At 39.9% G+C, this 27,387-nt stretch overlaps 1 protein-coding gene across 1 annotated transcript; it reads left to right on the top strand.

Moving 5' to 3' along the window:
- Positions 1-2,541: 2,541 nt before the first annotated feature.
- On the top strand, positions 2,542-24,401 carry HMGCR (3-hydroxy-3-methylglutaryl-CoA reductase). Its single transcript, XM_081133431.1, has 20 exons — positions 2,542-2,651; positions 7,708-7,895; positions 8,621-8,732; positions 9,013-9,100; positions 10,038-10,122; positions 11,053-11,158; positions 13,706-13,812; positions 13,922-14,038; positions 14,474-14,634; positions 14,755-15,002; positions 15,094-15,272; positions 16,981-17,175; positions 17,548-17,706; positions 17,855-18,012; positions 18,639-18,744; positions 20,504-20,674; positions 21,001-21,141; positions 21,226-21,384; positions 21,776-21,930; positions 22,364-24,401. The coding sequence occupies exons 2-20, from the start codon at positions 7,731-7,733 to the stop codon at positions 22,416-22,418; spliced, it is 2,667 nt and encodes an 888-aa protein (XP_080989557.1). The 5' UTR covers positions 2,542-2,651; positions 7,708-7,730; the 3' UTR covers positions 22,419-24,401.
- The last annotated feature ends 2,986 nt before the right edge of the window (positions 24,402-27,387 follow it).

The following is a 27,387-nucleotide window of genomic DNA, read 5'->3' as shown; positions in this document are numbered from 1 at the left end:
TGACCTTGGGCAGGAAGTGATAATCAATCACATTATCTGCCCAAAGCTAAGTGACCAATTAATCACTTGAAATGTACTAGTTTAAAAAAAAATCCTTGAAATTAAAAATAAAAATAATAATAATAATTAGAGCCCTGGCTGGTGTGGCTCAGTTGGTTGGGGCATCATTCCATGCACTGAAGGGTCTTGGGTTTGATTCCCGGGCAGGGCACATGTAGGAGGCAACAGATCGATGTTTCTCTCTCACACAGATGTTTCTCTCCCTCTCGCTCTCCCTTCCTCTCGCTCTAAAGTCAACAATAAAAACAAAAATGAGAGCCCTAGGCAGTTTTGCTAAGTGGTTAGAGCACTGGCCTGCAAACTGAAGGGCCCCGGGTTTCAATTCTGACCAAGGGCACGTTATCTTGGTTGCAGGCTCAGTCCCTGGCCCTAGTTGGCATGCAAGTGGGAGGCAGTCAATTGATATGTCTCTCTCACCTCCATGTTTCTCCCTCTCCCCTTCTCTCTGTCTCTCTCTCTCCCTTCTGCTCTCTATGAAAAGCAATGGAAAAAATATCCTCCGGTGAGGATTTAAATAAATAAATAAATAATAAATAAGTAAAAATTAGAAAGACTGTGCAAGACAAGGAAGGAAAATTAATTGCCCTAGAATGGAAGATATAATTCTGAACAGAGCCTTTATTATTTCTTAACTGAAATAATGCAATAGCCTCTCCTAACTGGTCTCTCCACTCTTGGTGCTTCCACCTACCAATGCTATTACCTATCCCATAGGCCTGCCTCCAAACTATCAAGAGTTGCCCATTGTCTACTAGGTTCCACCTAGCACCACTAATATGGCCCCACCCCACATATCTTGGGAATCTCTCAGTACTTCGCTGTGTCATTCCTGCATTACAGCTAAAAGAGTCACACTCAGTACCTTTTTACCTTCCTGCATACGATTGTTTGTTTAATATGGATACACCTATGTATTTTAATTGTTGGAAATATTAACTATCCTTCAAGGACCATTTCATATGCCACCTCTTTTCCTGATTCCCTCAAGCACACTTCATCTCTCCCTACTTTGAACACCCATAACATTTCCATAATATTCTGTGACTTGTCTTATCGTCTTACTATGTGGAAATTTATTTAGAACAGGAATTGTAATCTGTTCGAGTTTTAAAGCTGTATTTTGAAACACAGTCCCTAGAAAGTACTATATATACACACACTGGGAGCTTTAATAAACCATTCTCTTGCTAAATTTTCATAATCCTTATAAAACAGACATTATCTCCATTTACAAAAAAGTGGTGGTTAAGCCGCTTGCTGCAGATCACATAGATAACCGGAAGGCTGGTCCCATCGTGCCCCGCGCTTCAGGCTGAGGCCTGGCCTCGTCCCGACCAGATGCCGCGGGAACGCGCAGCAGGGGAACGCGCAGCAGGGGAACGCGCAGCAGGGGAACGCGCAGCAGGGGAACGCGCAGCAGGGGAACGCGCACTGGCCGCGATGCCAGCGGCCGGCGCGACGCACGAAAACTGCCTCTATGAACCTTACGTTCCTTCACAGGATAATTTTTAACTATCTGTTGAATTGATGACAGCGAAAGGAGTTTTCACAGTGAAGAAGCCCGAGGTGAACTAACCAAAGTGTGCGATATTCTATTATTAGTCTTATCCAAAGGAAGAAGAAAAGATCTGTAAGAACAAAGAGCCTAGGAACTGTCATACTTTTAATGTCCCTAGAAGTCTACAGGGCCAGATATTTCAGAATTAGAGTTACAGATTGTACAAATGCTTACAAATATAAATTCAAATAAGGATTATGAAGTTGTTTCCACAAAGGCTTATACCAAGATTTGGAAACTTTTATTCCTAAACTTTGCTGAACTGAGAACTCCAATAAGCATATAACTTTTAAAGCAAGCAATAAAGAAACTCTGTCTGGTTTTATGTTTTTGTTGTTTTCTTAACTGATTTTAGAGAGAGGAAGGGAGAGGGTGGGGGAGAGAGAGACTAGTCGGTGACTGGAGTCATTTACACTAATGCGCAAGTCACAGTCAAGTGTTGGTTCAGGTCCTGGGCGTCAGTCAGCTTGAGGTCTGGGTGCACCCGCTGCCATCTTCCCCTTTTCCACCCCCTTTCTCAGGCCCCTTCCGCGTCCCCCCGTCTCTCTCTCGGTGACCGCGCTTTCCGCCCCCACCCGGCCGGCCTTCCTCTCCACACGGCACTGCTCCCGGCGCTCTCGCCCCCAGGCCGCCGAGGCCGGGCCCTGGGCTGGAGGCTCACTCTCCCGGTCTTCGCCCGGCAGCTTCGAGGCTTGCGCCCCACGGCCCTTTAACCAATAGGAAAGCCCTACCGCTGGAACTCGGATCGCTATTGGTTGGCCGAGCCATGGTGCGAGATGGTGCGGCGCCGGTTCTGGCCAAGGGTGAGAGCTGTGGGCGGTTGTTAAGGCTACCGTTCGTGACGTAGCGCCACCAGGCCGAGCAGTCCCCAGATGATTGGCTAGATGATCGGACGATCCTTTCTCATTGGTCGCAGGCTCGGCTGGCTCTGAGCGTGCGTATGCTGAAGGTTCCTTCCGCTCCGCTTCTCCGTTGACTGGAGACAGGCGGTGCGTCGGCGCCGGGGTTCGGTGACCTCTAGTGAGATCAGGAGGTGAGGTGGCCGGTGGCCGCGACGGGGAACCGGGGCGGCGGGGAAGCGGTGGGCGGGGGAGGGCTTGGGGCCGTGTTGGTGGCGGTTCTCGAGCCTCCGCTAGGCCTTGGGAAGGGGCAGGCGGCATCTCGTGCGGACCTGGCTGGAGCTGCGGCTGTGGTTTTAAGGGCGTGGCAGCCCTTGTCCCCCCGGGACCTCGATTAGACGCCCTTGAGGCGCGGCCGGTGGGGTGGCGGCCGACACCAGTGCCGGGGGAGCCCGGGAGCAGGCTGGGTCTGACCGGCCGGCGGCGGGGCGGACGAGCGTTTGCCGCCCTGTTCGATCTAGGCAGTGCTGGCTGTGCTGTCACGATCGTTGGGGCGAAAGGGTGCCAGAGGGTGACCTTGGAGGGCCCTCGATTCGAGAAATGCTGGGGGTTGAGGGGCGGCCCTGCCCGCAGCTCGCGGAGAGCGCGCGAGGAAGTGCGTCCGGCGCAGGCGTCCACGCCCAGACGGTGCTGTTCGTCAGCACCTTCCTTCAGTGATGTGGGAGATGTCTGTGAGCGATGCGACTCGGCCGTGAAAAAACCGTTGATCTGCAGAGACGTGTTCGGCTAGTGCCGCGAGAAACGGGTGGAAAGGATGCGGAGCCATGTAGGGAGTCACCCAAGGATTCTTCTCCTTTTCTGTCTTATTCTTTGTGTGTGGGTAAGGGGCGTAGTCTCCTTGGTGCTGACGTCCTTTAGTCCAAACCTTTAGGTTTTTCGGAATTATTTGGTTTTAGTTCGGAAAAACCCACCTTGGAGGTTCAAATATCGAACAGATTTCTGCGGTAGGAGAAGGGTGATGTGTACTCCATCCTAAATGGCCTGTCGAAATATTCCAGGGCTCGAGGACATTCCTTTTTAGATCTGGAGTAGGACAGTTATAGGAAACATTTGTTTCCAGGCCATGCTAAATAATCGTGCATAATGTCGTCATCTCACAATGCAGAGAACCTATGTTTTGTTTGCTTGTGAATTTATTTTTCACTCCATACAATGAAAGACATTTTATGATTTAGAGGTGATCCAGCAAAGGCCTGCAGTGTACACTGAGGATGGATTGGATTTTAAGGACCTGCTTTGTTGTAGTGTTTTTCCAGGATTTATGGTAAATTAGCCAGTGAGGAAAAATGGGAATTAGTAACATGAAGGTTTAAAAAAATTGTGCAAAGATTACATCATTAACATGAAAACTCTCTTCTGTGGCATGTGCATTTCAGGATGAGGTGTGTGTTTGCTCTTTTTACTCTTGTATGATCTAGTTTATAGTCCATGGATAGTCACATATATTATAGGGGTGGGGCAAAAGTAGGTTTACTGTTGTTTGTATGGAAAATAATACAATTAATGCATAATAATACAAGAATAAATTCCGCCTCACATACTCACAACTGTAAACTACGTTTGCCCCACCCTGTATATTGATATCCTTTTAGGTTGACACATATGAAATTGCAGATATTTGAAATTTGACTCTTTTTTTTTACCTACAAAAATAGCAGTTTCATATAGTTCCACAGTATTTTGTCAAAACTTTGGAGCTCCAGCTTTGTAAGTGAATAAAGAAGAGATGTGACTTACAAACAGGTAGCATATAATAGAATTGGGTGTCGAATCTAGGTTTCCTGATTTCCAGTGCAAGAAGTTATTTTTTTCCTCAGGTTACTAGGTTAAACAACAGAATGCTAGAGGAATCCTGTTGGGATTAAGAATGGCTCAGTATAAGACCCTAAGGTACTTACCTTCAAAGAAACAACATTCACAGCAATTAATTTGAGACCAGTGTAAGCTAGTGTATAATCAAATACTGGAATGTGTAGCACAGGAGGAGTGCTGAGGGGGAGGGAGGAATTAGAGTAGGATGCCAAAGCATCCTTTTCTGCACTTGGCCATGGTAGGTGGTTTCAGTAGCATATTGGATTAGAGTTTGAGGATTCCATTGAATTTAAGTTATCCATTTTTTGGAAATATCTTGTGAAATATTTGTATCACACATCAGTCCCAATAAGCAAGGCATACATTGCCTATTTAACTTGATTTTTAAAGTAAATTTTATTTTTATTGCAGCATGGCATAAATACTGCCTATTGAATTTGCATGAGCCTGCTAGTGCCACTTGCAACTGCTGATGAAGGTGGAAGATTGGATTCCATGGCATTTAAAAGCCTTGCACAATCACAGAGAAATGGGGAGGGTGCTCATGAGAAATGAGTTTACAGTTATGGTTACTTTTGACACACCTTTGTACATTTCAGAACTCAGTTTGAATTTCTAAATAGGTCAGCTTCTCTGTGTTTAGGTATGATTCATGGGGTCATGTGTAATTCTTTTCCTGAATGTCACAAAGATGACTTTACAACTAGGAAAGAAATGTCGCAGAATTGACAATGCTACCATGAAATCTTTTTGAGGGAAAATATAATGTGCCTAATATATAATTATAGATTAATAATGCTAAACCAATTTGTTATCAGATTGGGGTGCCTTCCTGCTAGTAGCTCAGATTTTAATTCAACTGAATTAACTTTTTAATAGTGAAGGATATGTTGAGTTAATAGGGATTAACCTAAATTGAAGGGTTTGGGGAGAGGAAGTGGTACAAATCATTTTAACCTAGTTTTGACTCCACTTGATTCTTTAGACTGATCTGTAGTTTTTTTGTTTTTGTGAGTTTTTTTGTTTTTTATTTTTATTTTTTTAATATATCTTTATTGATTTCAGAGAGAGGAAAGGAGAGGGGGAGAGAGAGAGAGAAACATCAATGATGAGAGAGTCGTTGATCGGCTGCAGCCCGCAACCCGGGCATGTGCCCTGACTGGGAATTGAACCCTGATCGCCTGGATCCTAGGTCGATGCTCAACCGCTGAGCCACGCCCGGCTGGGCGAGTTTTTTTGTTTTTTAATATAAGAAAGAAGTTATGTGATAGAAGACCATCATGAAAAGCTAGTCTCTTGTGAGACTTTTTGTTGTAATGAAGTAGGGTTCAAATCTAAGATATGATTAATACTCTCCAATACTTTAAGGCCAAGTCCCTGATAATTTAATAGAAAGTATTTATGTTATTGTTCATTTTCCAGAATAGTATATAAAATGTAGCCTCACTTCCCATCTCATCTCCTTTTAATATATTCCCTGAATGCTCTGCATTCAGCCTTTAACTGAGGGCCAAAGAAGGGGGCATTGTATTCATATCTTGGTGACTTAAAAAACATTATCTTGAGATCTGTTTCAAGATGTGTCAATAACATACATGCTACTGTAGTATAAGAATTTATTTTTAATTAAGCAGATATTTGTTGAGCAACTGCTATATATGAGGATAAAATGAGCAAGACTCGGGGGAAGGTTGAAAAAGCATGAATAAACACAGGCAGATGCATGGCACATTTGTATATCTTAGTGACTGCCAGCTGTTTAAAATGGAGGCCCACAGTACAAAATACGTGTTATGCTGGAAGCCAGCACACACACTCATATATGTATAGTTTCATGAAACAGAAAGTTTCAAGAAGGAGACATAGAAGCGTGGAACAGACTAACGAATCTCAGAGGGAAGGCGGGAGTGGGTGGGGGGAGAGATTAAGAACTTATACGCATATATGCATATCCTATGGATACAGAAAATAGTGGGGTGAAGGCCTGGGGGTAGGGGTATAGGATGGAGGGGATCAATGGGGGGGAAAAGGGGGACAATTTGTAATACTTTCAACAATAAAGATAAATTTTTTAAAAGTTTCAAGAAGTAATACCTACCCATACTATATTTCTTACCCACAGCTATTTATTTTATTTTTTTAAAATGGTTTTTCTAACTCAAAATTGATTTTATAATCTAATTGATCCAGTGACTTGTACTTTGAAAACCAGATACCTAACTGGTGGCCTTGTATGGTTGAGATATAAAGAACGTAGAGGAATACAGTGAGAGATGATTGCTTTGGTTTCTTTAGATAGATTTGGTCCCTTTAGATAGATCACTGCTTTCTTTACCTTAATTTGTTGCCTTTTTATTTCCTCTCTTCAATGAATGAATCACTTTCTTAGTTATTACCATAAATGTAAGATTCATTTGAATTTTTGCTAGTGTGCTGGTGTGTCAGTCAGTTAGCTTACTTTTTAAATCTTAATTTTAATTGATTTTTATGAGTAGTTAATATTCTGTATCATAAGCATTAATTTTAGGGTAAGAAGTAAGACTTGCAAGTTCCTACATTAGAGATCAATGACTGTTTTTTTTAAAAATCAGAATATCAAAATTATTATTTAGCCAGCAAACATGGGGAAGTTTAGTCATGGTAGTGGTAGATCAAAATTACCTATGTGTTCTGTTTGGAATTTTTAAATTTTAGACACCTGTACTTTGGTCAGTGTTGTCTAGTAATGTAGCATTTTGATTAGCTATAAAAGTTTGGTCTGGGAAAGGACTTTTCTCTGGTGATGACAACATTAGGAAGATAAACATAATATGGCTAGTGACATTATGCCATATGTTGGATGGAATGTTCAAGTGTAATGGGCCCCTCCCTTGAGGAGCTTTATAAACTAAGATCATTTACAGGACACTCAAGGAGTAGATTCTTTGGTATTTTTACCTTTTGCATAACCAGAATGTGGAGAATGAAAAGGGTACTTCTATGCACTTTGCATCAGGGTACTTAGAAAATAAATATGAATAGCTGTTTCTCACTTTGGTTTCCTGCTTTATGGTGCTGCTCCTTGGCTCAGATAATATCAAGGGCTGAGATATTTATTTGGCTTGATCTTAAATGCCTGAATTCATTCAGCTTACAAGAAACAGCTGCTTTTAGTTTGGTTGCTAGTGAATAACAGATGGAAGTGTTGAGAGTAAAAAAGTAATAACAGTTGCTTTATTTTGATTTTATAATTATTTTCCAAAATTATTAGAAGCACTGTCACATAGTGTTATTCATGTGTACAATACACTGTGCATACAAGAGTGGGGTTTACAACATTCTTTTCCTAAAAACTCAGTGAGCTGTACACTAATTATTCATACTTGATATTCTTTTCAGGATCCAAGTATTCTGTAGCTACAATGTTGTCAAGACTTTTCCGAATGCATGGCCTCTTTGTGGCCTCCCATCCCTGGGAAGTTATAGTGGGGACAGTGACACTGACCATCTGTATGATGTCCATGAACATGTTTACCGGCAATGATAAGATCTGTGGTTGGAATTATGAGTGTCCAAAGTTTGAAGAGGTTTGTGAAATTAATTCAATATTGGCTCAAGAAAATGACATTTTCAACTTCTAAATAGTATCTCCTTTTAGAGACTATATAATCAAAAAAGTTATGAGTAAGATATTTTAGTATTTATGAACTTGCCTCAAATTTTCATTTACTTATGTAATATGGAAATGCACTGGAAACACTCTTCTTTTGCTTTCTCTACACAAATGAATGTAATTGACTCTACTTGAGAAATACAGCGTTTATAATTAACAGTGAGTGATTGGCTTAATCAGTGGATTGTTTAAAAATTGGATTTAGTTTTCAGTATGCATATTTAATTTTTTTTATGCTCACTGGAGGATATTTTTCCTATTGCTTTTTTAGAGAGATTGGAAAGGGGGAGGGGAGAGAGAGAGATAGAAACATATATGTGAGAGAGAGAGACATCAATTGGTTGCCTCTCTCTTGCGTTGTGCCAGGCTAGGGCCTGAGATTGAGCCTGCAGCTGAGTTAAGTGTACTTGTCCAAAACTGAACCCAGGACCCTTCAGTCTGCAGGCCGACACTTTAACCACTGAGCCAAATCAGCTAGGGCTGCATATTTAATATTTTTATTTGACTTGTATTGTGCCTACATTTATATTATCTTAATATGTAAACTAGTGAGCATACAAAATAAAAATTCTTACTTTTGATTGCTTATTTTAAAAGCTATTGCTATTGTGATTGTTTTCTCTCTCTCTTTCCCAATAGGATGTTTTGAGCAGTGACATAATAATTCTGACAATAACACGATGCATAGCAATCCTGTATATTTACTTCCAGTTCCAGAATTTACGTCAACTTGGATCAAAATATATTTTGGGTAATCATTTTATACATTTAACTTCTTTATGTGTCATCAGATTTTTTTTTATTTGCTGTGGAATTATTTGTTCAAATCATGTGTATGGAAATGTGTGTATTGCTTAAAGTGTGCTGCATGCACTTAATAGTTTACTTTCTTATTATTGGGACTTAGACATTCTGATATTTGAGACCTTAATAATCTGGAGAGAATAATGTTTCAGAATATTAATAGGGCTATATGTTATTTGTGTAATAAAGGATGACATTTTTCAGTTTGTTGAATTTTGTCATTTTAGGTATTGCTGGCCTCTTCACAATTTTCTCAAGTTTTGTATTCAGTACAGTTGTCATTCATTTTTTAGATAAAGAATTGACAGGCTTGAAGTAAGTATTTAAAGCATAAGTATAGTTTTTTCAAAATATTTTTTATATATTATATATTTTATATATTTTTTCAAAATATAGTAAGAACTTCTAAAGTTGTAATATATAAATTTTCAAAAGTTTTAGAAAATACAAGGAAACTTTTCATGTAATCATTTAGCTATTTTTAAAACCTGTTAATATTTTGGTATATATTCTTTGGCACTTTTTTTATACTTAACGAAACCTTCTGATATTATACTATATGTACTGCTTTATAACTACTTTATGCCTAATAATAGTTGATCAACATCTTTGCATGTCCATAATGCTAAACTAAATTTTTTGTAGTGGCTGTCTAGTATTCCTCTGTATGAATACGTTGTAATTTATTTACTGAGTCCTGTATGGTTGGATTGTTAGGTTATGTAATTTCCTTCATTAATAAAAACACTGTGCTGAATGCCTGTATCTAAGTTTTTGTTCATATTCATAGTTATTTTCTTAGGATACACTCTTAGGAGTGAGATAGTGGCTGTGTGAGTTTTAAGGACTTTTGAGTACCATTTTTTTTGCCAATTTACTCTCCAGTAAGGTTATTTAGTTTATCTTCCCACAAGTAATGATAAACGAGAGAAAACTGTATACATTGTACATTTTTTCCCCAAGCTAGTTCAAGGAGACATTATTTACTAAGGATGATATTTTTTATAAATTATCAAAAGGTGTTTCTGTACAAAAATATTTACACTTTTCACAAATGTTTTAACAACTAAAATGCTTGGCTTTGAGGATGTTAAAGGAGTATAGGGTATATACTTTTTTTGGTATATGCAAAAAGGTTCATAAATTAGAGGACCATACAATGTAAGGGGAGGAAGTTTTGTTTTGGGAAGGATTTTTTAAGCCATATTTTTTCCTCTGTTAAATATACCTCATCATCTTGTGTTTTTTCCAGTGAAGCTTTGCCCTTTTTCCTACTTTTGATTGACCTTTCTAGAGCAAGTGCACTAGCAAAGTTTGCCCTCAGTTCCAACTCACAGGTAAGTACTATTTATAAGACATAAATGTTAATAGTATCCCCTTTTTTCTCCAGTTTATTTACATTAATAGGAAGGATTAATAGAGTTTCTTCATAGTCCAAGATTTAGGAATTGCCTACAATTGTAAGTTTAATTATCAAGTCCTCAGACTGGTCTTCCTAAGTACCCTAGGAACAGTTCCATTTATATAAAAACTGAATTATAATTCCATAGCTTCTGGAATTTGGAATTGTCCCTGTTTTCTTTTTGAAGTTTTCGGAAATTAAGGTTATATTTTGGACTTTTGAATAAGTAAGAGTATCTACCTAGTGAAACACAGGATAGGATCTAATGGAAGAATTTCAGGTTAGGTTTATTTCTAAACTGTTTGAAAACACTAGCATTATTTCCCACCTAAAGTTTTATCTTGGTGTTCATTAGTCACTTTAAAGAATCCAGCATTTTCAACAATCTTTCATCAGAGTATCTGAGTATAAAATACCATGTACTTCTGCCTTAAGTATTTGATGAATAGTTATGAGCAAGGATATGATTTGACAAGAATATGATTAAGGTTTCATAATACCAACGTGGTTTCAAAAATTTTGCAATTAAGAACTTCTGTCAGTGGTAGCCAAAATATAAAATGTTGTAAAATTTAATTATGTGAAATTTAAATGGCAGGATTAATGCACTACCTCACAGGAATCTTTCTAAGAAATACCTTGTTCAGTGGAGAGGGAAAGCAGGGTACTGTATATGTTTGTTTGTTTTTAATCCACTGTATTATTATTGTACTTTGCATTTAGAATGCCTGTTAGTCTTGTCATATTGTATATTTTATTCTTTGCATAGTAAGTTAGATTTCAGTGGAAACCCCAGCATGCTCTCTAACATTTTTAAAAGTTATTTTGTGCCTTACCTGATTGATATGTTTGGTCTGTGTTTTAGGATGAAGTCAGGGAAAATATTGCTCGTGGAATGGCAATTTTAGGCCCCACGTTCACCCTTGATGCTCTTGTAGAGTGTCTTGTGATTGGAGTTGGTACCATGTCAGGTTTGTAAGCAATTTTTAATATAGTTTAAAATAAGTTTGTAATAAAGGAAAAAAAAGAGAACAATTTAGATTGCATTGGCTGTTGTTAAATTCTGACTCTTAAAAGTCTGATATTATTCTTAAAATTTAATTGTGTGAGTATGCGGGTATATCTGACCTCTGTCTGTTAGTTTTAATATAAACTTAGTAGCAGGTTACTGATTTATTTTTCACTTTTGCCATCTTTCTCAGTGTACCACTCTTTCAATAACTTTGTGATGTTTTTGTTTGTTTTGTGTTTGGTTTTGTAAGATTGTATTCTGAGGCTTTTCTGGAAAGCACCTTCTAGACCTTGCTGTTGCCTATACTAAATTAGTGACTTGGTTCCTTGTGTTTTATTGTCATGTAGAGACAGTGCAAGAGTCAGGAGTTGTCAGCTCTGGCCTGGTAGCTCAGTTGGTTAGAGTATCATCCCGATATACCAAGATGTTGTGGGTTTGATCCCTGGTCAGGGCACATACAAGAAGCAACCAGTGAATACATCAGTAAGTGGAACAACAAATTGATGTCTCTCTCTCTAATCAATCAATTAAAAAAAAAGTCAGGAGTTGGATAGAGCTAAGTTAGATCCTCCTAATAGGATAATAAGAAGATTTAACCAGACAGTATGTGGTATATCCTCAATTGGATAGGAGAGAATTAGATATTAAGTCTAATTCTCCCTTATGAAGGACACAGGTCTCCCTTATGAAGGACAAAAAGTATGGTCTGGCATGGAAACTTGCCAGAATGAATATATCATGCTGTTGTGGAGGTTTCCTAATCATTAGAACTAGATTTAATGACTTTCTCATGAAGACCACACATAGTTAACTACTGTTCTCGTACATTTCCTGGTGCCTTAGTGCCCTTAATAATATTCTTTCAGAGCTAAATTATCTAAGTTTTTTTGTGTTTTTTAAATATATCTTTTATTGATTTCAGAGAGAGGAAAGGAGAGGGAGAGAGAGAGAGAGAGAAACATCAATGATGAGAGAGTCATTGATCAAGCCCACAACCCGGGCATGTGCCCTGACCGGGAATCGAACCCCGATTGCCTGGATCCTAGGTCGATGCTCAACCGCTGAGCCACGCCCGGCCGGGCTAAATTATCTAAGTTTTAAGAGTAGTTTGTTGTCATTATTAGTTGAGGTCTCTTCACTAAGTAGTGTGAAGAGACATTAAAAATATGATGTTTCTTAAAACTTTCTGAAGGTCAGTTTTGTTCAGTTAATCTGTCATTCAACATTTTATTTGGCAAAGATATTTTTAAAATAATTTTTTTAAATGTACATTCTTTAAAATCTCTTTTTGGGTAAAGTTCTGAGTTTTGACAAAAATATAGTCTTGTAACCACCAGGACAATCAAGAAAAATGTTTTTGATTAGGTGAAAACATACCTATGTGATTTTTTTTTTTAAGCAAAAGCACATAAGAAGATGAAGAGGATCAGCCAGAAACTAGTCATAGGCCATGAAACCAAGGATTAATCATTTGAAACTGACGGGGAAAGTAGGGTGAGGTCATAGAGGTGGACAAATGAAATGATTAGATTTGTAGTTGGAGAAGCCAGTCAGGAGACATTTACAGCTATACAGAAATGGTATAATAATCAGAGATTTGGCTTAAGGTAAAAAAAAAGACAGATTTAACACAATTGGGAAGTAACCCTTTAGAAAGCCATTAAAAAAGGGAAAAGTCTTAACTTTCTAGAATATATAGATTAGTGCTCTTTGTATGGTAGCAAAATGGCTCAAAGATACAACCTGGGGACAGAATAGGGAGACTGCCTGGAGAGCATATGGCAGCAGAGCAGTTACTGTTGTGCAGACGGAAACTGTAGATTGCAGGGTTGTGAAAAGCATTGGTTAAGTATCATTTTCACGGTCTCAAGTTTGAAAAGATTATATTTGTTATTTAAAATGTAGGTTGTTCTTAATGCTTTTGCTGTCATTTTGTATTTTCTTAAATTTCCATGTATGGAAGTAATTGCTATAGAAATTTTAAAACATACAGTGTATGATATTGTTATATTATTTAGTCAAATGATTTATTACAATTCAGAAAATAAAACAAATTTTTGTATTCCAGTTGGCAGTTTTTAAAGAAAAAGGGAATCGTTTTTTATATTTTAAAACATTTTTTATATTTAATATGAGTGACATCAGAAATATGTGTTATATAACGAGTGGAGTGGGATCAGTAGTGTAAAACTGGAGGGTTTGCTCCATTAGATAAACTTATCTCAAAACAGTATTTTAGTAAAGGGGATTATCAAATGTATATTAAATGCTACCGTAATGCCTGGCATTGTGATTTGGGGGACATGGGAGAAGACAGTTATTCCTCTGTCCTCTCAGGCTTAGTTGGAATCACCTCTGAGTTCCTAATTCTTTTTCCAGTAGATGTCAAAGAGATTAATATACTGACATTTTCATTTATTTGTCTACCTATGGGAAGAGTCCTTGTGATGTATACACCATCAGAAATGGACTTTATTAATTGTACGTTTAATTTTTCTCTTCCCAGGGGTGCGCCAGCTTGAAATTATGTGCTGCTTTGGCTGCATGTCAGTTCTTGCCAACTACTTCGTGTTCATGACTTTCTTCCCAGCTTGTGTGTCCTTGGTTTTAGAGGTAACTGCAGTTCTTACTACGACACTCATAGACAAGTAATGTTTCTCATTATATCTGTTCACCTAAATAAAATCAGTGCCCTCTAATGTAACTCTGACTTACTTTGTAGCTTTCCCGGGAAAGCCGCGAGGGTCGTCCAATTTGGCAGCTCAGCCATTTTGCCCGAGTTTTGGAAGAGGAGGAAAATAAACCAAACCCTGTTACTCAGAGGGTTAAGATGATCATGGTAATTACATGGTTTTCTTCTCCCTTCGGGATCTTCTGTTCCAATGTCATAGTTGGCTCTTCAGTTTTGTTTTGTTTTTCTTTTTGTCATCTTTCTATAATATTTGGTTCTTTCACTGATGCTCGTCTTCCCTTTTCTTCTTACTTGTTTCTCATTTCTTAGAGGCTCCTGGTTTTTATTAGTTAGCGTCTCTGCCCTAAACAGAGTTTTCAAGTTCCTCCACTTTATCTCTCTCTGAAAACCTGTTCTTCGGAATGTGTTGAGTAGCTCAGCAAGATCAGTACTACAGTCAGTCACATAACAAGCTCAGGGCTTTCTGCTCCTGTAAGGAGATGCCAAGGAAGATAGTGTCTGGTTACTCAGTTGCTAAGGATGAGAAGTTTAGGTTCCATTAATATGCAGAAGATATATAATTTTTTAAAAATTTTATTTCAGTCTCTAGGCTTGGTTCTTGTTCACGCTCATAGTCGCTGGATAGCTGATCCTTCTCCTCAAAACAGTACAGCAGAGAACTCTAAGGTTTCTTTAGGATTGGATGGGAATGTGTCCAAAAGAATTGAACCAAGTGTTTCCCTCTGGCAGTTTTATCTCTCCAAGTAAGTTTCCTGAGACCTACTTTGTTGTATATTAATCACGGTACTTTGTGCTGCTAAAAATTTAGGTTGTGCCTTTTATATTTTCGAGTAATAACATTTTAATTTTCTTTCTTTATTTAGAATGATCAGCATGGATATTGAGCAAGTTATTACCCTAAGTTTAGCTCTCCTTCTGGCTGTCAAATATATCTTCTTTGAACAAGCAGAGACAGAATCTACACTTTCATTAAAAAACCCTATCACATCTCCTGTCGTGACCCAAAAGAAAGTCCCAGATGATTGCTGTAGGCGTGACCCTGTTGTGGTCAGAAATAACCAGAAGCTCCATGCAGCAGAGGAGGAGGCAAGGATAAGCAAGGAAAGAAAAGGTGATTTCTTATTCTCTTCATTTTCCGTTCTTAAAAGGCTGCTTTGTCAAGAAGTTTAGTGTTGTGAAATTTCTTTTGATCTCTTGAACAGTTGAGGTTATAAAACCCTTAGTGGCAGAAACTGACACCTCAAACAGAGCTACGTTTGTGGTTGGTAACACCTCCTTACTGAGTACTTCGCTGGAACTAGAGACACAGGAACCTGAAATCGAACTTCCCAAGGAGCCTCGGCCTAATGAAGAATGTCTCCAGATACTTGGGAATGCAGAGGTGAGGAAAGTAAAATACCTTCCAGCTTGGTATCTTTCTTAAGAAAAGGAGCACCCGGCTGGGCGTGGCTCAGCGGTTGAGCGTCGACCTAGGGTCCAGGCGATCAGGGTTCGATTTCTGGTCAGGGCACATGCCCGGGTTGCAGGCTCGATCCCCAATGACTCTCTCATCATTGATGTTTCTGTCTATCTCTCTCTCTCTCTCTCTCTCTCTCTCTCCCCTTTCCTCTCTCTGAAATCAATAAAGATATATTTTTAAAAAAAAAAGAAAAGGAGCTTTTTTAGTAAAGGAATGAAGGAAGTTATAGCGACTGAGTACCTGCTAGGTTCTAGGCACTGTGTTGCATGGTTTAAGGTATTAGTCTTTTTTTTTTTTCTTCTTTAATCTTTATTGATTTCAGGGAGGAAGGGAGAGGGAGAGAGAGGAAGAGAGAGAGAGAGAAACATCAATGAAGAGAGAGTCATTGATCAGCTGCCTCCTGCCTGCCCCCTGCTGGGGATCAAGCCCAAAACCTGGGCATGTGCCTTGACCGGGAATTGAATCTTGATCTCCTGGATCCTAGGTCAGTGCTCAGCCATTGAGCCACGTCTGGCCAGGCCACAGGTACTGGTCTAATTTATTCCCCACAACCTTGTGAGATAAGTGGAATTGTCGTGTCTCCCCCTCCCCCCATTTTTCTTTTAACCCTCACCCAAGGATATTTTTTCCATTGCTTTTCAGAGAGAGTGAAAAGGAGAGAGAGAAAGAAACATCGATGTGAGAGAGACACATTGATTGGTTGCTTCCCACACAAGCCCTGACCAGGGCCAGAGATTGAGCCTGCAACTGAGGTACCTGCCCTTGGCTGGAATTGAACCGGGGACCCTTCAGTCCACAGGCCGATGCTCTAATCATTGAGCCAAATGGGCCAGGGCTATCCCCATTTTTTAGATGAGCAAGCTGAGGCTCCAGGAGGTTTAAATATTTTCCAAAGTAATACATGTAGGAAATGGTAAAGCTGGGATCAGAAGTCCATGATTTACTGGCTCAAGAGCCAGTGGTCGTTCTACTTTATTACTGTTTAAAATAGAGTTGAACAATTACTGTATTCTCATATGTATGTTGAGGCCTAGAAAAGGTTTAACACAGAAATGAGCCTGATGCTCGTGAGGAAGCTTATTTTCCTTTCTGAGATTTGAACAGGGTTTCTACCTGCATGACTAGATGAGTCCACTCATGCTTTAGTGTGATGTTTTGTTCTATCTGCTTAATCTGGTTCATTCTTAATTTATGCACATAGGAGTGAGAATAGAGTTGTTTGTTTTCTTTACCACTTTCCTTTCCCTCATCCCTATTAATGTGTACCAATATCTCAGCTGTCTTCCTGTATACAGGGGTAGCAAAACCTATAGGAGGGTGGGTGTCAGAATTTTAATTAATGGATTTTTTTCCCTATGGACCTTACTTGTAAAATTTAGTGTTTTGGTCTTACATTTGTTTAATTGTAACATTTTTATGAAGAATTTGCTTTCATTTTGATATTATTTGTTCTTCAATCATCTTTAGAATTCCAAAGTCCTTTAGGTTCTCCTCTTACTTGTGTTTTAGCTCTATTAGAACATTATTTGTATTAAATGGTTTATTTAGTATTAATAATATGAAGTACTGTTCTTCAAGACTTTTGTCATCCCTCTCCCTCAACCCCCTCCAATTTTTTTCATTTCTTTAGAAAGGTGCAAAATTCCTTAGTGATGCTGAGATCATCCAATTAGTCAACGCTAAGCATATCCCAGCTTACAAATTGGAAACTCTAATGGAAAACCATGAACGAGGTGTATCTATTCGCCGACAGTTGCTTTCCAAAAAACTTCCAGAGCCTTCTTCTCTCCAGTATCTGCCTTACAGGGACTATAATTACTCCTTGGTATGTAATTTTTTTGATTTGAGAAAGTTTTCTTTGTAACTTTTTAGTCTTACAGCTTTAGTCTTTAGCTTTTTAGTTTTTTTCCTTGACTAGTCTTTTGTATGTACATAGTTTTAGAAAGTATTTTCCTTTGAAGTCATTTTACTGTAATTTTGTATTCTGCCTGTAATATAGGTCATAAAAATTCAAAATACTCTTCCTGTTGTTTATAGTCATTACTCAAATATTTTAGTATCTTAAGTACTTTTTAAAGAGTAAATAAAAATTTTTTTGAAAAATACACTAAAGGGTTAAGTTGAAGAAAGTTATTGACGACAAAAGCTGTGTGTTTGCAATACAGATTTCAACTAGGTGTCTGACTTTACCTTTTAGGTGATGGGAGCTTGCTGTGAGAATGTTATTGGATATATGCCCATCCCTGTTGGAGTGGCTGGACCCCTGTGCTTGGATGGAAAAGAATTTCAGGTTCCAATGGCAACAACAGAAGGTTGTCTTGTGGCCAGCACTAACAGAGGCTGCAGAGCAATAGGTGTAAGTTGGCATTTATATATTTGCTTGTTTTAAGATATACTCTAAGGCCAGGCAATGGGAAGAGATTGGGGACAACTAGGGACACCTTTTGGGATAAGCAGAAGTGTCTTCAGAATTAATATGTGCTTCTGTAACATGCTTTGCATAGCTTGGTGGGGGTGCCAGCAGCCGAATCCTTGCAGATGGGATGACACGTGGCCCAGTCGTGCGTCTTCCCCGTGCTTCTGACTCTGCAGAAGTGAAGGCCTGGCTTGAGACACCTGAAGGGTTCACAGTGATAAAGGAGGCATTCGACAGCACCAGCAGGTGTGTGTGTGTGTGGGGGGGGGGGGGGTTGTAAGTGCATTTATGTTTATTTCAGAACCAGTGCCATCTTCTTTGATCTCTGAACATAACAACATATTGCCAGCTTAAAATGACATAAAATATCAAATCCATTCATTCAAAATTAGTAATTAATACTTGGTTTGGGGTGGGGGAGCAGATGTTAATCCAAATGAATACCTCCATAGAGGTAAATTAGAAAACTATAGTGTGAGCTAGTAAGTTTGCGTGTTGATTTTATAAGGCTCACTTTAATCAGACTTACTTTCCCGTAGAGTTTTGACTTAGCATTGCCCTAGGGCAGAATTGCCAGAGAAAAAGATTTGGAAGCAGGATAGAAGTAAATATTGGAGTAATAGATTTACTTTGAATACAGAAAATTAAATTTATAAAGAAGCATAAACAATACAAATGATAACCCCAGGGTATTTCAAGCTTATATGCTTATTTTTACTTGGACTTTTAAAGTTTATCTAATATAATGTTTAAAGAAGAAAATACGTTAATAAGTAATGGGATTTCTCTTATGAATAAAGTGAACCAATTAGGTTTTAAGATGACTTCCATCTTCTTTACAAAAACAAAAACTTTGCTTCTTTTGTTGACAGGTTTGCACGTCTACAGAAACTTCATATGAGTGTGGCTGGGCGCAACCTTTACATTCGTTTCCAGTCCATGTCAGGGGATGCCATGGGGATGAACATGATCTCGAAGGTGCGCATGGGTGGACCGTAACAGAGCTTGTAAGCGCGTCCCAGGAACAGGAAACTCGGTTGTCAGGGAGACAGGAGTGGGAGCAGGCTTGCTGTCTACTTTATGCCCTCCTGTGCTTTTAATATTATACCATCTACATGGACAGCAGTTAGTTGAGTTAATTGATTGAAAGATTTTAATTGAAAAGTAAATACTGATTCATGTAACTCATTATATAAATCAGGCATTTGTTGATTGGTGGTGTTTGTATTTGATATATTTAATTTAGACTTGGCATTATATACGTTCTGGGTCTACGCAGAGGGGCTGGGAAGTCTTAGGGTTAGCACTTCAAAACTTTGTCCTATAAACTTTGAAAGTTGACCTCTTCTATAGACTTTAAGACTTCTGTTTAAGAGGCCAAGTTCATGTATACAGTCCATTTATTTTAATTATCTCCTTATAAGAAGATTGTGTATGGCTTACATTTTGATCTACTGATATCTGGTATTTACCAGACACAAATATAAAATGTTAAAGTGAGTTAGACTAGCAAAATTTATTTTTTGGTTTACCTGTTTATATTTGGAAAGAGAGAGGATAGTGACTAAATGCATAAGCTTTAAAAATTGCCAATACAGTGGTTCTTAAAATTAAAAATAAAATTACTATGATCTAGCAATTCCACTTCTGGATATATACCCAAAAGAATGGAAAGGAAGTCTCAGAGACATAGTTGTACGTCCTTGTTTATAGCAGCATTATTCACAATAGCCAAACGATCGAAGCAGCCCAAGTGTTCATTGAGGGATGAATGAATAAACAAAATGTGCTGTGTTTATACAATGGAATATTATTTAATCCTAAAAAGAAAGGAAATGCTGACATCTGCTAAATGTGGATGAACCTTGAGGTCCACTTGCTAAGTGAAATACTCTGGTTACAAAAAAATAAATGCTGTATGATTCCCACTTAGGTACCTAGATTAGTAAAATACATAAAAATGGAAAGTAGAATGGTAGTTTCCAAGGGTAAGGAGAAAGGGGAATGGGGAATTATTTAATGGGTCCAGAGTTTCAGTTTTGCAAGATAAAGAGAGTTCTGGAGATTGGTTGTACAATAGTGTGGATATCCTTAAAACTACTAAACTGTAAACTTGAAAATAGTTAAGATGGTAAATTCTATGTTATGTATATTTTACCTAATTAAAACACATTTTTAAAAATTGCCCACAAGTATGTTTGGGTTATTGAGGTATGAGTTAACAGAATTAATTTTACTTAATTGGAAATCATTCAAAGTCTTATTTATATTTTATGTAATGTAAATCCCATCAACTTTCCATTAACAAGATTTACTTTAATGTCTGACCTCTCCTTCCAGGCTTGGTAAATTGGGCTTTTAGGTAACAATTTAATAACCAGAAGAAGGAATTTATTAAACGTTGATCATGGGTTGGGTAACTCCCTCCCCAGTGACATGAAGATGAGTATTACATTCTCATTGAATAATTTTTAGTATTCTCATCTATATTCTATTCATCAATCACTACAAAAAAGTTTGTTTTCATACCTGTAAAGAACCATTAGGAACCTATACCTGACTGAGAAGTTACTTTTGTGCTCAGTTTCTTTAAAGTATAGTTATTGTATTATAAATTAGGGTTATTATTGTTACTGTACTTAATAGTATTATTATAGATACAAATGAAGCCTCTGATCTGTAAATAACTGTGCATTTTAATGTAATGTTTGTTTGTTTGTTTTGTGATTGTTAATAGGGTACAGAGAAAGCACTTTCGAAACTCCATGAGTATTTCCCTGAAATGCAGATCCTGGCGGTCAGTGGTAACTATTGTACTGACAAGAAGCCTGCTGCTATAAACTGGATAGAGGGGAGAGGAAAGTCTGTTGTTTGTGAAGCTGTCATTCCAGCCAAGGTTGTCAGAGAGGTGAGTGATTGAATAAACACTTTATTATGGCAATCTAATTGGATTTAAAAATTGGAGAAAAGAATATTAACATTCTAAGTAAAGTTTAATATATGGGTGCATGTTTTATGTTAAAGGTGACTGTTTTATCATATCTTGCCCATCTGTTTGTCGCATTCATAGGAACAAACTTAACTGATACTCTTTTTATTGAGGGGGGGGCTTAAATGGGGCCACAGCTAAACTTCCTTGTTTCCTGGAGGTACAGAAAGATTGATATAGGTAACAGACCCCTGAGTCTTTGGGGCGGGAGGTGAGGTGTAAAATGAATACAACTCTGTTTTCAGGTATTGAAGACTACTACGGAAGCTATGATTGATGTCAATATTAATAAGAACCTGGTTGGCTCTGCCATGGCTGGGAGCATTGGAGGCTACAATGCCCACGCAGCAAACATTGTCACTGCCATCTACATTGCCTGTGGACAGGTGAGGGCTCCAGCCTCCACTTCTGTTCTCTTTTGTTGTTCTCAGAAAGAGAAGTTTTATATTTTTCCTTTTTTTCTTCTTCAGGATGCAGCACAGAATGTTGGTAGTTCAAACTGTATTACTTTAATGGAAGCAAGTGGTCCCACAAATGAAGACTTGTATATCAGCTGCACCATGCCATCTATAGAAATAGGAACTGTGGGTGGTGGGACCAACCTCCTCCCTCAGCAAGCCTGCTTGCAGGTATGAAGTGACCTCAAGCCTAGTTCTCGCTGAGATTCTCTGTGTTTCTCTCTGACACTGCATGATTTACCTCTATATTTTAGCTGGTCCTTTCATTCTTTTGTTTCCCACCAGCCTAGTCCAAGTAAGTATATTTGGGCATATGCTTAGTAAATTGAGAAAGTAGATTAAGAGAGCAAATGAATGCTCATGTACTCCGAGTAAGTGCAGTGCCAGCCAGACCGTGGATGTGTGTTAACTATGGTGTATGTGTTGTCAGTTCTGGCTGTTAATCTTGGAAATTCAGTGGAGTCTAGTTCTATTCGGAAGCCATTGTAGTTGCCCCTACTTTAGTTGAGTAGGAAATTGTTGCCATGACTAAAGGTGAGTCCTGCTGTGTCTCTGGCTGCAGATGCTAGGTGTTCAAGGAGCGTGCAAAGACAATCCTGGGGAAAATGCCCGGCAGCTTGCCAGAATCGTGTGTGGCACAGTAATGGCTGGGGAACTGTCACTGATGGCAGCATTGGCAGCAGGACATCTTGTCAAAAGTCACATGATTCACAACAGGTAAGACTTAAAAATTTATTTAACATGATTTCCCTGTACTCAGAATATGCCGTATCAAAACCTAGTATTCAGCCCTGGCTGATGTGGTTCAGTTGGTTGGAGTGTCATCCTGTGCACCAGAGGGTCACGGGTTCGTTTGACTCTGGTCAAGGGCACATACCCAAGTGCAGGTCCCGTCTCCGTAGGGCTGCGCGCAAGAGGCAGCCAGTCGATGTTCCCTCCCTCCCTCCCTCCCTCCCTCCCTCCCTCCCTCCCTCCCTCCCTCCCTCCCTCCCTCCCTCCCTCCCTCCCTTCCTCTCTGAAATCAGTAAACATGCCCTGGGACGAGGATTGAAAGTTAAGTAGGTAAAACAGACACCCCTAGTACTCCGATAGTAGTCCCAGCCTAAAAGCCTGCATTCCTGACATGTTGTATCTCTCTGCTTTTTCATAGGTCAAAGATAAATTTACAAGACCTCCAAGGAACTTGCACCAAGCAGGCTGCTTGAGTAGCCTGACAGTTCTGAACTGAAATACGGGTGTTGGGTTCTAAAGGACTAACATAAAATCTGTGAATTAAAAAGCTCAAAGCAGTGTCTTGAGGATGAATAGATGTGATCGGCGAGACGGCTGCTTGGTGTTTGGCTCTTTCAGAAAGGTCTGAGGTCCTTCCCATGCAGATCCCTCAGCTCCGGAGACAGTTTAGTGCTTTCTGTGCTGTGCTGTTTGGAAAGATCTCAACATGGATATTATGCTTTAAAGCACCACAGATGGTAATCGTCAGCCCACTTCTGAAAGAGTACACGCTGGAAAAAGTGTTTTCTTTTGATGAAATTAATGGAGCTCATGGTGATTAGTGTGAGATGGTCCTCCTTCCACATCCCCACCACCCTGGGTTGAAAATGAACTTTTAAATTATACTGTAGCTGGCAAAACTCCTGATTTCATAGTTAATTTATTAAGCCTGGGTTGTAGAACTTGAAGAAATAAGAGCTACGTTTATTTTTTGTAAACTAATACTTCCTTTGGTGCTGATCTGTTCTGATTTCTTTTCGGGTAGCCAGTGTGACTCTTGAGGAGAGGACCTGTTTTCTTCAAGGGAGGAGTTGCTCTATTCCCGGCCTCAGAATGACGTGCTAAGCAGCGCTAGTAGTTCTCTACCAGGAAACCAAATCACTGCGTTTCTCTCCACAGGCCGTTTGTTCAGAGAGGCCTCTTGTCGAAACAAATGTTTGTCTGGATGGGCTGTAGTGTATCTTTCAAAATAAGGCTTTAAGAAACAGAGTTTTGTGCTCTTTATTAAAGATATCAGAGCTCTTAATATTGCTTAGACCAGTGATTTTCAACCTTTTCATCTCATAGCACATAAACTAATTGCTAAAATTCTGTGACACACCAAAAAAATATTTTTGCCAATCTGACAAAAAAAAGATACAATATTGATTCATTCACACCAGATGACTATTGTGTTGGCTGTTGTCATTTTTTAATTTGACAATCTAAGGGAAAAGAGGTCCGTCCCCTGACTAAATAGTCAGGTGTTGCATGTTTTAAAAACTCTTGCACACCGGTGGAAAGTCGCTGGATTAGAGGAAGGTGACAGTTTATCAAGAACATAGTCTGTGAGCCCTCTAAGAACTTGAGGGTAGAAAATAGGTTTGAAAGAAAAATACGATTTCTCTAATCAACTTTAATTTCTTAAAAGACACTTAAATTTATTTAGCTGAAAAATCTAGATAGTTTTTTGTAAAGAATTGTATCAGATCTGTATATGTTGTAATAGAGCTTCTTATGCTAGGAGTTTATTGAAGGTGTTCAAGAAATAAATAAAAATCAACTTGTATGCTGATCAAACACTCAAAGCTTAGGCCAGAGACTATTGTGTCCTCTCATGTTGCCCAGGAAACCCTGGCTTGCTTGTGGAGCCTCATGAAAGGGTACGTCAGGTTCAGAACCAGGGAAGGCGCCGTGTGAATGGCCCTGGAGAGTGTGCCTTGTTCCTGTGGCCAGGAGGTTGGCGGCTGAAACATTCACACAGGGCTCTTTGATGGACCCATAAAAGCTCTTCGCTTTTTCTCAGGGGGTCAGCAGAGTTGTGGGATCTTAATTTTTTTTAATGTACAAGTTTTGTATAAGTAATAAAGAACTACTTATTTTGTATTACACCTAATGCTTCAAGTGTTGGTCTTGGAGAGCTGATGGCTGAGAAACATCCCAGCGACGCCGTGCAGCACGGAGAACCTCGGAATGACTGCGGCTGCAGTGTGGTGGAAGTGGTCTGTGCACGGGATATTGCTTCTGTTGTGACTTTGCAGCCAGTGACTTATTTATCTGACCTTTTCACAGAAGTGGCAGCAAAAAATATGTTGAGTCTTCATTTTGGTGACTATAACCAATATTGTCTTGCTAAATTGATGTTTTGTACAATTACTAAATTGTATACATTTTGTCATATTTTTTTCCAGTTCCAGTAAATTATGAAAGGAAGTTAATATGGATAAGTGTAAGCAGTAACCTTTTTTGTTTGGATTAACCCTCAGCCTGACGCCTGGGAGCTTAAGTCTGGCCAGAGTGGTGACCTAGAATTCACGGGAGGTGTCGCATGACCATTTGTGGTTCTCCATTGTATTCTCCAACTCTGCAACATGGATGGCAGGCTGGTGTGGCGTGTACATTAAAATCTCTTCCTTATGCTTAGAGAGTTCGATTAGTTCAGGTCTGTCATTTCAGCTGAACTACTTTTGGATACTGGGGCTGTGAGGGTTAGTTGAGAGGAAGAGGGCATAGAGATTGGGCCGCCAAAACCAAACGAAGCTGTGCCGCGGAACCGGAGGGGACGGTGCTGGCCTCCTCAAAGCCGATTCCGTTCCAGTTTTTCTTCCCAGATGACGTGTGATCACTTGTAGGGTCGTGCCCCCCGCCCCCCCCCCCCCCCGCAGTGGAGTGAGTTGCACAGGCAACAGTGAAGGACTTTTACCCCCTTTCCTGCTCTGCTCACGTGGTGGGGATAGAACATTGAAAGGGGCCTCACGTGGCCGAAGGGTCTGAGCTCAAACAAGGGCAGCAGCGAGACACCAGTTCAAGGCCCCTCTATAGCGGGAAACGAGCGTAAGTTCACGGTGGAAAATGCTTTTCAAGACCAATGTTTCTCTATCCTGGCCAAGACTAATTTATTAATAATAAACTGTGCAGTTAGCAGAGATAATTAATGGGTGACCGCCACAGTGGAAACCATGAGAAAATGGCAAATGATTTAATTTACAATTATGTTGTAACATTCCTTTTTCGCTGTAATGGAACATGCTCCCCCCCCCCTTTTCTTTTTTCCTCCTCAACTAATTTGAGAGCTGCTGTGGGAGCTATGGGCACTCTTGTATCGGGGTAACAGCTACTACCCAGGGCCAATAGAAGAGAGGCTGCTGTTAGGTAGAATACAAAAGAGTGCATTAACTCAGTGCTTCTCCAACGTGAGTGCAACACACTCACCTGGAAGACCTGCCAAAACATTGCTGGGTCATCCCGAGTTCCTTGGTCTGGGTTGGGACCAGGATTTGACCGTTCTATCAATGCTGCTGCTGCTCTAACAATTCTGGGTTTCAGTATGAGGTGCCTGGAATTACTGAATGAATAGTATTAGAAAATCAAGTTTATTCAGAATTGCACAGTTAGAAAACACCGTGGACAAATCAAGTGTTGATTAACAAGACTTAATTAGAATTATCCTAGACAGATATAATAACTAACCAACTAGGAAGTATGTTATCTGGATTTGGTGTCCCTGCCTTCCCCCAAGACCATCCCTCTGCCCTGCCCTACCAAACACTAAAGGTCTCTACCTTCCATGAATGGAATGACTGCCCCAGACACACAGCCTGTGTTGACTGTGGAACTCCTTTGCTTTCCTGTGACTTGAAATGGTAAACAGGGCTTAGTGGGTGAGGTGGGGGTAGGGGTGGTCAAGGGAGCAATTCTGCCTCCACTCTAAAATCAGCTGGGATTGCATGTTAGAAGTGCTGCACACAGTAAAGCTAATCCAAGGTATTGTTACTCCTAAATGATGAGAGAGGATGAGCCTTACTCCCAGCTCGCTCCAGCCTGAAGATCGCACAGGAACCTCTGCCTCTGCCCATGTCACTGTCTGGACTTGGGCCATAGCCTCAAAGGGCTAGTGAAACCATCGAAGTTTAGGTCCACTTCCTGCCTCAGTCTCTTCTGACACGGGATAACCTGTGAGAGCCCTACCTCATCCTTAAACTTAACTTTATTGCTCTTAATAGCAAAATATGCTCAGATCTTTATGGAGCAGCCCACTCACCTCTGGCCACGGCAACTTCAACAGATCTGGATGCTCTCACTGCACAACCCTTGGGAAGTAGTCGAAGCTTAAGCTTGGCCTCCTGGTGTGGCCTGGATAACTGCAAAGCTCTCGGGGGAAGGGCCATCGCCAGCTTGCTTAGGACAGTGCCTGCCTAGGCCAGCAGAATCCAAACCTCGAACACCCCATCAGAAAATAACTTTCGGAGACACACCTCCAATAAATGTATTTCTTGATAGATTATGTTCACTTATGTATATTATCAAACAAAAATTAAAATATAAAACTATATACAAGTAAAGATCTTTCTGTATTCCAATGGGAAACCTTACCCACATTTTCCTCGACCGAGCTCTCTCCAAGGCAGGGATCATGTCTTGTTACCTTAGTACAGCAGCTTAAATTTAAAGGTACTCGATGTTATTGAATGGCTAACAGTACATTAATATAATTAAGGCTTATCCCAACAGAAAATAAGTCATCTAAAATGAGGTGCCAGCTGTGTCAAGGGAGCTGGAAATCCAGAGAGCCCCGTTTCAGCCGTGGCTGCCACTAGCGAGCTGGGTGTGACACCTTAACTCCCTCACTTCACGTCTCTTTTCCTCAGTCCCCTTATTTGTAAAATGAGACAGGTGGCTGGCAGGCTACTGAGGCCTCGTCTAGCTCTGCACTATGAAGTGCTGTGTATTACATATGTAATCATTCTATTATCCAGAGATGGCTCCGAGAAGGGTCTCATGCCCATTCAGTTTGGGGAACAGCCTGGTGCCTCGCACACAGCAGCCGGGTTCTGGGCAGTTGCTTAGCCACTCGCCCCCTTTTCATCTTGTCTCCCCAGGAGCCGCACAGCTAAGTGTGTAACCCTTTGAGCCCAGACCCTGTGGGCTGTCGCGGCATCTGCTTTACAGTTCCTTGCACTTTTGCCACGATCTGCATCTGGGAGATTCCGATCGCTTTATAAATCTTAATAACTTCTAGGGGGAAAGAAGACAGAGGTGTCCCTCTCCCTAGATCGCGTCCTTCTGAACTTAACATGCGCTCCTCGGACAGCTCCACCCCTTCCACTGACACCTTCTCTAGTCAGGTACCTACCTTCTCACTGAAGCTAAAACCCTCTGCCCCGGAGGAACAACAAGACGGCGGCGTAGGGAACAGCTGCACCC

The sequence above is a fragment of the Miniopterus schreibersii genome (genome assembly GCF_964146895.1).
Source record: "Miniopterus schreibersii genome assembly, chromosome: 3".
Lineage (NCBI taxonomy): Eukaryota > Metazoa > Chordata > Mammalia > Chiroptera > Miniopteridae > Miniopterus > Miniopterus schreibersii.
The sequence above is the reverse complement of the archived record's forward strand: the minus strand, read 5'-3'. Positions and strand labels throughout refer to the sequence as shown.